The sequence below is a fragment of the Lathyrus oleraceus genome, chromosome 3, assembly GCF_024323335.1.
Source record: "Lathyrus oleraceus cultivar Zhongwan6 chromosome 3, CAAS_Psat_ZW6_1.0, whole genome shotgun sequence".
NCBI lineage: Eukaryota > Viridiplantae > Streptophyta > Magnoliopsida > Fabales > Fabaceae > Lathyrus > Lathyrus oleraceus.
Genome location: NC_066581.1, coordinates 139,620,704 through 139,630,961, shown reverse-complemented (window position 1 = coordinate 139,630,961; position 10,258 = coordinate 139,620,704). Strand labels below are relative to the sequence as shown.

General features: G+C 37.7%; 1 protein-coding gene across 1 annotated transcript; it reads right to left on the bottom strand.

Annotated features, from left to right (window-relative positions):
• Positions 1-4,840: 4,840 nt before the first annotated feature.
• LOC127130068 (uncharacterized) lies at positions 4,841-6,643 on the bottom strand. Its single transcript, XM_051059142.1, has 3 exons — positions 5,979-6,643; positions 5,528-5,828; positions 4,841-5,413 (listed from the first exon to the last, which is right to left on the bottom strand). Exons 1-3 carry the CDS (start codon positions 6,641-6,643, stop codon positions 4,841-4,843), a joined length of 1,539 nt encoding a protein of 512 aa, XP_050915099.1.
• Positions 6,644-10,258: the final 3,615 nt, after the last annotated feature.

Genomic DNA, 10,258 nt, shown 5'->3' with positions numbered 1-10,258 from the left:
CTACGTACCAACATAAAAATGAGGGATCAAAACCTCAAAGTTCGTGATACAAATTTCAAAGTGGATGCATTGCTTTTAACAAAAATTAAGTTTGAAAGGAACAAATGCCTAAAAATGGTTTGAATGAGTTAGTTCTTTTTGGATTTTTGAAACTTTAAGTCAAGTATAGTTAAGTTTATTTACAAGTTTGATTTAAGAAAAGAAGTTTAAAAATGCAATGGCATAAGGCCAAAGTTTCTATCTTTTTGCAAAGTGGTCAAAGTTTAGAACAAAATAGGTTCAATCAAAGAAGATTTTGAAAAGGGAGGGAGAGATTTTGAAATTAAATAAATGGGGAGAAGATGAACAGACTATCCTATGTGCAAAATTAAAATTTTAGAGTTGAAAAGATCTGACCAAATGGGTAGCAATCCAATAGACAAAAATGTCAATAGAAACCAAGAATTCCCTTGGACTTTTTAGGATCAAGCTAACACACAAATGCACAATTATATCATCTTGAAGAGAAAGGCATCAAATAAAGATGGCAACATCCAGGCTTATCCATTCCATGATCTTCTTCAAAGTAGCCCAGGTAACAGATGAATTTCACAAGTCACTAGTTCAAAATAACAGCTTCACAATGATCATGTTGCAGATGAACTTAGAGAGATCTTGAATGATGTAGCAGATGAAGTTTCAAATTGCAAGCACTTGGTTTCTCAATAAATTGGCATTGGCCAAGTCCTTTAGAATAGAAAGGTTGCCTAGATTCTAAGTCCATTTGTCCAAGATCAAGCCAACAGTTCACACAAAAGTTTTTTAGGGTTTTTGTTGTCATTATGTACATTAATGGTCAAAGAGCACTCAACAAACAAAGTATACACACAAAAAATATATCACATAACATGGTCCAAGTGGACAAAGTAAAAATTGCATTAACATAAACAATTAGAATGATATGAACAATGGAAAATGAAATAAAATGCTAAAAGTAAATTGCATTAAGGTAAATGGATTGAATTTAAATGTTAGTAGTTAATAGGTTAAAAGTTAGTTTTGTTTTGCTTTTGCTTTTCATTTTAAGACATTCTTTGGAGAACACTCAACCCACTTATAACAAGCATGGATCCTTGAATAAAGACATCTTCCAAAGGAAGGAAAAAAGGCCAAGTTTCTACACAATACCATGAAAGAGGGGAGACTTACAATCTCACTAACTAGAATGCTTATGCCTTTTGTGTCACAAATTTAGCGTAATGTTAAGCAATCGTAATTGGACTTATGTAAAAGTCACAACTATTTGAGGTCGGGCAATATAATTTTGGTGTTAATGCATGTTAAAGACATAGTATAATAGACTATGCTCATGAAACATATCACACACAAAAAAGGATATGCAAAAGGTGTGACCTAATCTCATCCATACTCATGTTAATTTTTCAATCAACTAGCCTTAGGATTTTGAGATATCATAGGCCAAATGGAATGAATGAATGAAGAAGGGGAATAAGATGAAGTGGGAGGGGAATGGATCAAAACACAAATTGGTCAAAGGAGGACTTTTATCAAATTAATATCATCCATTCATTTTGGAAGATGGAATATACATTCCATCAATCCCCTAAATCCAATGATACTAATTTGACAAAGTCAAATCAACCTTGACCAAGGCCCAACAACAATAGTCAAACACAAACAAGTCATCACAATTGGTCAACAAAATTATTTGGCAATTAATCAAATTAAAAATACTAAAATAAGGAATTTAAATTAAATATGGTTTGTCCAATTCCTAAAACCTCATCAAAACACCAAAGAAATGGCTATGAGATTTATCATAGGTCAAACAAGGTCAAAGGACCTTGGAGAAAAAATTTCATAATTTTTGGATATTCAAAAGTATTTTTAAACAATTAAAAACAAATGAAAAATCAATTAAATCATGAAAGATATTAATAATGATCCAAAAAGTAATTTTAATTCAGAATATGAAAGAGGAAATTATTTCAAAATTTTTGGTGAAACTCCCATATTTTTTTGGACCAATATTAAAATTAATATGAATTAATGAAAACCAAAGGAATTAAAATAAAAAACAGAAAATCAAAAAAACCTGGACCACTTGATCTGCCTCATTAATTGAGGTGGCAGATCAAGTGGTTGAGTGCGCGCGGTTCACCATGCACTTTAGTGAATTGTCCACACACGTGGTAATCAACATGTTCGCTCGTGATTAAAACATTTCAGCTGGATCCTATGGTTGTGAGAGATGCCAACACATCGCCGGAGCTGTAGCTCCGGTCTTCTTCTCCGGTGGATCTCACCGGGCTGGTCCACCTTCAACCATCACCAGAATTAAAAAGAAGGACATGATCTGAAAGGAAAAATGGCGTAGATCACGAATATCACCTCAATTTTAACTAACTCCTCACATATAGAAATATATGAGGAGTTGAAATTTGAGGTATGTCAACTGAGTTGCTTCGATTTGACCTCTAAGCAACTCAATCTTCTTGCCTACATTGGTAGGACTTCAGACAACCAAGGAATCAAGACAATTGAGCAAGATTTAGAGAGAATCGAAGAGATTAAAATTTCTGGAAAATACCTTCAATGTAGGTCTGGATTCAACTGTTCCTGGCTTGGCTCGTGCTTGATCTCACTCCAAATGCTTGCAGAAGAAGAATTGAATGCTTAAAAGGTCTTGGATCCCTGGAGTTTTGAATCTCAAAACAGTGAGAATTCAAACTCAATTTCAAGTGAAATTCTCAGGATTATCCTTTGGAATGTGAGGGTTAGAGGTTTGGGATCAAAGCTGGCGCCAATGTGTGTCAAATTTTGAGCATATGGAGCTCTATTTATAGCCAATTCAGTTGATATTTGCACACTTGAAATGAACTTCCAAAATTAGCAATGTGTGATGCATGAGTGCATGGGCGTGTGCAGGCCCATGAAGTCACTCCATCTGATCCATAATTGAGTGTAAGCAATGCTAAATTCATGTTGGAATGCTAGGCAATTGTGCATGGATGTGTGAAGTTCAATCTTGCCAAATGATGATACCATGTTCAAGCCATGTGCAGCCTATTCATTTCTTGTCCAAAATGGATGAATTTGGGATTTTTGGAAAGGTTAGATCAATAGGAACAACTTTCATGTTCAACACTTTTCCATTTGGAGCTTGGAACTTGAAGAATTTTGAGGTGGAAGTTTGGAAATTTTAACATATTGAAAAAATTTCTAAGTGTCAAGCCATATGTCTCAATATTCCACCATGCTTAACTTTTTATGTGAGCTTCAAATGAGAAACGTGTCTTCATAAAAGTTGTATCTCCTTCAAAGACCTTCAAAATGGTCACCATATTCATGTCATTTGTGAAATTCTAGTAACAGACTGTCGATGTCACACTGGACGTTATGACATCCAATTATACGCAGACAGGTAATGTATGCAGAAACTAAATGTAAAAGGCAGTAAATAACACAAAGAATTGTTTACCTAGTTCGGTGACAAACACACCTACGTCTGGAGGCTACCAAGCCAGGGAGGAAATCCACTATAAGAGGTATTAATTCAGGACTTAAACCAACTGTTTAATCCTATCACTTAAGACCTACCCAATGCAATTTCAATCTAAACTAAGACCTGAGTTCCTACTCACTCCCCCTCAATCACAGCAGTGATTACAACCTTTAATAAGTTTAAAGTCAGTGGTGAAGTTATACTTCAAACAACTCTTGATTGTGCTTAAAAGCTTTAATCAAGAAACACAACACTCATGCTTAAAAGCTTAGAGTGACACAACAACTACAACTCAATAAACACCCTAGTCCAATGCAATCATCTAGGTGATAATTGCTTGGCTCACAAATAAACACTAATTCAAGATACACATAAAATTACAGCAAGGATCTATACTGATATATTTAAATCTTCACACTTCAAACCCCTTGAGTTGCTGAAAGTAGGATTGCCATCCTTTTATAATGCAGCACTTAGGCCTTGTACTTGAGTTTCCTAAAATTAAGGTCAAGCAAGTTAACCTAATTTCCACACATTAGGGTGCTAACAAATAGGCTATTTGTTAGGTCTCTTAATTTTAGCACAGTTGTTAGTTTCCTAGATTTTAGCACAGCTGTTAGATTCTTGAAAAACAGCCTGAGATAAATACTGAAGCATAACAGAAAAACTAACTAGCCTACACTTTAGCATATGCTGTCATGAATGAATGTCATAACATTCAGTTTGACATCCAGAAACTAGGCTATATGCTTGGTCTGTTAGGCTCCTGAAAAACAGCCTGAAATAAATACTGAACTATAACAGAAAAACTAACTAGCCTATAATTCAGTATCTGCTGTCAGGGATGAATGTCATAACATTCAGTTTGACATTCAGTAAATCTTGTATTAGCTAATCCTGCAGCATACTACTTAAGCATGTCATGACATCAGTCAAGACATCTAAGTACAGTAAGTGTTTTAACACAAAATGCAGCCAATCAAAAACATCTACAAACTCCCCCTTTGGCAAATTTTTGGCTAAAATAACTTGGCATCACAACAGAGTTCACAGCAGCAGAAAACACACATCCAAGCAGAGAATCAAATTAGCCAATACACTTAGCAAACATAGATGTTAAACTTCAAACAGCAGCAGCACAAGAGAAGATCAAGCAGATAGCAAACAACATCATAACCTCTTGTTTAGAGGACCTTCAACTTCAAAGAAATCTGTTGTTGTCCTGGGGTACAGGTGTTTCTCCCCCTTTTTGTCAAAAATGTTGCCAAAGCAACTTAGTATTACAGACCAAAACAGACAAAAATACAATCAATTTTCAAAAACACAGGAAATGTTCTAGTCATCTGACTCAGAGTCAGCATCATCATCTGTGCCATCATCAGGACTGGCATTTGCTTCTCCCTCTTCACCCTGTCTTTCAGCTTCTTTAGCAGCATCATCAGCTTCACCAAGCACATCACCTTCAGTCATCTCCAAAGTGCTGATCAATTTTTCCAAGTTCAGCTTCCTTGCCTCTAACTCCCTGCAAGTTTCTTTGAGCATTGCAATGACAGCAGCTTTACCTGGTTGATTGCTTACACGTGATGTCTCACCTGTTGTCATGACAATGTCAGGAACATGGGTACCTAGGAACAGCTTATGATTAAAGGACATAGGGTTGTCTCTTTTCTTCACAGAATCATTCTCTGTTAAGATGTTTGGAAACTGATTCAAAACAATACCACAGATGAGAGAAGGAAAGGCTATAGGTCCCTTCACACTAAAGCTTCCTGCGTGCTTCAAAGTTTGATCAAAAATATATGAGCCATAGTCAAAATTGGCTTTGGTTCCAACAGCATATATAAACTTTCCAAGCATTACAGCAACTGTAGATTTATGATTGGTGGGCACCCAGTTAGCAGCTCCAATCTTGTGCAGCATTGCATACTTGACACTCAGTTTACTGGCCACCAATTTCCCTTTGAGAGGCCACTTCCTTACTTGATTTGCAGTGATAACTTGACAGATTTTGTTGTCAGTCACCTCAAGCTCAGGTTGAGCTACATCAGGCATTCCCAAATACTTGTTGATCACTGAGGGAGAGAAATTTACACACTTGCCTCTCACATACACTTTCCTGAATTCCTTAGACTTGCCATCAGCACATTCTTCAGACAAATTAACAATAAATTCCTTAACCAATATCTCATAGCACTTTGAGAACTGAGTCACAATCTTCATTAAACCAGCCTCTTGAATAAGGTCCATAATATCCTTACATTCTAGGACATTCTGAGCTAATTCCCTTTCCAAAGCCAGCCTCTTCTGATAAACATATTTCCACCTGTTTACACTTGAAGCAAAATGAAAAGATATGTTGTCAATTGGTACCTCAGGGACACTAGCTGCAAGCTTGCTAGTGGTTGGCTTCTTCTTTGACAGAGTGTCAGAGACATTACACGGAACATCTGAGTCAGACTCAACCACAACAAACCTGGTCTTCTTTTTCTTGGGCACCATTTTGCTCCAAGATTTGTCTGGACCAGGACCTTTCCTCTTGGGGGAACTCTCGACTGCCACCTTTGTCTTGGAAGAGGTTGGAACATCAATCTTCTTTCTAGGGGACCTTTGAGCCACAGTTTTCTTTTCTCTCCTAGTCCTAACCCTTTTGGCTATGCTAGGGAGGACAGAGGACGGCAGCTCATTATTAGAAAATTCCTCCAGGTCTACTGTTTCAGCCTCACAGTTAGGGTTGTCACTGACATCATGAGTGACATGAACTTCCTCACCAGCCACATTATCTAAGGGTTTGTCAACACTTGACTCCTTATGAGCATCAGTTTGCTCAACATCATCAGAGATATTCTTTCCTAAAGACTCAGTATTTTCTTGATAAGTAACACTATCAGGTTCAATAGTGTTTAAGGGAATGGAAACCCCAAGGACCTTATGGATACCAGACAGTATTCCAGTCACCATAGTGGCAATGGCATTGTGAACATACCTGGAACCTTCTCTGGTTCGTTCTTCAAGAGCGATGGCTGAGGAGAAGCCTGATACAGTTTCTTTAGGTCTTCTTGCATGTGAGGTATTCGCAGAGTCAGCAACAGGATCTTCTCCGTTGGGGTAGCTTGGTTCAGAGCTAGAGGAATCAGACATGTTCTTGGAGGAAGATGAGTTGGATTGTTGAGACATGATGAGTATCTTAGAGGCGAAATGAAAATTTTCTTTGAGAGAATGCTTGCGTGACTGAAAGATGAAACGATGGAAGAGGTAACGCTTGTTGCAAGAGTAATAGTAATTATTTGTTGACCAATCAGAGCATACTCTCAATTGTTTAATAATTTGAAATATTAAACAGTAAATACCTAACATCATTAGTTGCTATAATTCCTCAGAAAGACATATTCCCAACTTTCCCCTTAAATTTTCAATCTGAGTAGCCTCCAAAGCCTTTGTAAATATGTCAGTAAGTTGCAGTTCAGTTGCCACATGTTCCAAGGTAATCACTTTGTTTTCTCCTAGATCTCTTATGAAGTGATGTCTAATCTCAATATGTTTGGTCCTGCTGTGTTGGATAGGATTCTTTGAAATATTGATGGCACTGAGATTGTCACAGAACAATGTCATGACATTCTGAGTGACATTGTACTCAGTTAGCATCTGTTTCATCCATATCAGTTTGGAACAACTGCTTCTAGCTGCTATGTATTCATCAGTCAGAGCTTCTTTCATAATTTTTGGTTCAACCTTGGATACAAAGTAGGAATTTGAGCTATTCTCCCTTGATCTAGTAATCACACCACTATTGGGATCTCCTATGATAAGATCCTTAGGGTGGTCTTTCTGACTCCTGATAGAAGGCACCTTGTTGGATGCTTCTAACTCAAGTCCAGGAGGAGTATCCTGTACATTTTCTGTTGAAGTCTCAAGGAATGTTCCAACATCCTCTATGACATTTGAATCTTCATCTTTATCATCAACAACCACATAAGCATATCTCTTCCCACCAAGACTTTCAACCTGCATAGGTCCCATTAAGTCCATGTGCAAAAGTTCCAGAGTTTTGGATGTTGTAGGATGTCCAAGCTCAGGATGGGACATCTTGGTTTGCTTGCCAACCTGAAATTCTCCACAGACTTTTCCTTCATCAATAAGCAGCTTTGGGATTTCTCTAACTGCTTCCTTGGATATGATCTTCTTCATTCCTCTCAAATGAAGATGTCCAAGTCTTCTATGCCACAACTTCACTTCCTGTTCTTCCTTGTCTAAGAAGCCCATTGAGGAGTAGTTTGAGACTTTAGGTTCCCATAGATAGCAGTTATCTTTGGATCTGGATCCTCTCATAACTTCCTTATTTTCTCCATTTTTTACAACACATTCTTCCTTAGTGAACTGTACATTGAAGCCTTGATCACATAGCTGGCTTATGCTGATGAGGTTAGCAGTTAGTCCTTCTACTAACAACACATTATTCAGTTCTGGAACTCCAGGACTGTCCAGCTTACCAACACTTTTGATTTTTCCTTTAGCTCCATCACCAAAGGTCACATAACTGGTAGTATGAGGTTGTATATATACCAATAAGTTACTCATCCCAGTCATATGTCTTGAGCAGCCACTATCAAAATACCAGTCTTCTCTGGTAGATGCCCTTAGAGATGTGTGAGTTAATCTAGCAACCCATTGTTGTTTCTTGATGGGGGCATTATGCCTAGATGCCTTCTGCTTAGGTCTAACTTGAGGGGTCTGGTTAGGATAACCATGCAACCTGTAACAGAAGGGTTTTATGTGACCAAATCTACCACATTAGTGGCATCTCCATCTTTGAAATTTCTTCTTTTGATGGTTAATCCTCCTGTTTCCATGATGTTGTGACATTGGTTGTGACTTCTGCTTGGTTTTCTGAACTTCAGCCTTTGAGCTGTTGAATTCAGATGAGGATTCCTTAACAAAGCCTAAACCAGACATGGTTCCTGATTTCTGTCCCACCTTTAGAATCTCTTCCAAAGTATCAGTTCCTTTATTCAGCATTCTGATGGATTTTGTCATTTGATCTAACTTAGAGGCCAGCAAGGTTATCTCACCATTTAGACCATCTATGACTGTCAGATGCTTCTTCTTCTCAGCTTCCAACTCCTTGATGAGTTTCTTCTGCTTTTCTCCTTGGATACACACTTCAGCACTTTTGACACATAACTCTTTATATGAAGCAGCAAGTTCTTCAAATGTAAGTTCATCTCCACTTGAGTCATCATCAGAGGTACAGACGCTAGTTAGAGCAGTGACATGCTTTGTAGATTCTCCTTCTGATTCACTCTCAGAGTCTCCATCAGACCAGGTGACAGATAGTCCCTTCTTTTTCTTCTTGAGGAAGGTAGGACATTCAGCTTTAATGTGTCCAAAAACTTCACATCCATGACACTGGATTCCCTTGCCTTGGTTGAACTTTTCTTCAGATGTTGATCTTCTACTGATGTCAGACGAAATGTTCTTGACATTTGGTCTACCTTTTTGGTCAATCTTCTTTATGAACTTGTTGAACTGTCTTCTAAGCATGGCTATAGCTTCTGATATACTTTCATCACCTCCAATATTTCCTTCTTCTGAATCCTCTTCAGTATTTGATACAAAAGTTATGCTTTTGTTTTTCTTTTCAGCATTCTCACATAAGCCCATTTCAAAAGTTTGGAGAGAACCAATAAGCTCATCAACCTTCATATTGCAGATATCTTGACCCTCTTCTATAGCAGTAACCTTCATGATAAATCTCTTGGGCAATGATCTGAGAATATTTCTTACAAGTTTTTCTTCAGACATTTTCTCTCCTAAGCCTCCAGAAGTGTTGGCAATTTCAAGAATATTCATGTGGAAGTCATGAATAGTCTCATCCTCTTTCATCCTCATATTTTCAAACTTAGTAGTCAGCATCTGGAGTTTAGACATCCTTACCTTAGAGGTACCTTCATGAGTTATTTTGAGAGTATCCCAAACTTCTTTAGCCAGCTCACAGTGATGCACCAGTCTGAAAATGTTCTTATTTATCCCATTGAACAGTGCATTCAAAGCCTTAGAGTTTCCAAGCACTAGTGCCTCTTGCTCTTTGTCCCACTCTTCTTCAGGAATTTGCATAATGATTCCATCTTTACCTGTCTTAGTTGGATGTTCCCATCCTTTATTGACAGATCTCCAGACCTTGCTATCCAGAGACCTCAAGAAGGCTATCATACGAGGTTTCTAGTCATCATAGTTAGAACCATCCAACATGGGTGGTCTATTTGAGAATCCTATATCCTTGTCCATGGTACTAGAAAGTAACGTCCCTAGATCTCACCCAGAAATTAACAGGCAGGGTGCCTGCTCTGATACCAATTGAAATTCTAGTAACAGACTATCCATGTCACACTGGATGTTATGACATCCAATTCTGCGCAGACAGGTAATGTATGCAGAAACTAAATGTAAAAGGCAGTAAATAACACAGAGAATTGTTTACCCAGTTCGGTGACAAACACACCTACGTTTGGGGGCTACCAAGCCAGGGAGGAAATCCACTATAAGAGGTATTAATTCAGGACTTAAACCAACTGTTTAATCCTATCACTTAAGACCTACCCAATGCAATTTCAATCTAAACTAAGACCTGAGTTCCTACTCACTCCCTCTCAATCACATCAGTGATTACAACCTTTAATAAGTTTAAAGTCAGTGGTGAAGTTATACTTCAAACAACTCTTGATTGTGCTTAAAAGCTTTAATCAAGAAACACAGCAC

What these genes read in the sequence shown, in the direction of transcription:
- LOC127130068 (XM_051059142.1), bottom strand. Translation starts at nt 6,643, where the DNA reads ATGTCTGATTCCTCTAGCTCTGAACCAAGCTACCCCAACGGAGAAGAT. An exon ending in CCCAAGAAAAAGAAGACCAG is followed by an intron (nt 5,829 to 5,978) that starts GTTTGTTGTGGT and finishes AAGTGTAAACAG; the next exon opens with GTGGAAATATGTTTATCAGA. An exon ending in TAGCTCAACCTGAGCTTGAG is followed by an intron (nt 5,414 to 5,527) that starts GTGACTGACAAC and finishes ATGCTGCACAAG; the next exon opens with ATTGGAGCTGCTAACTGGGT.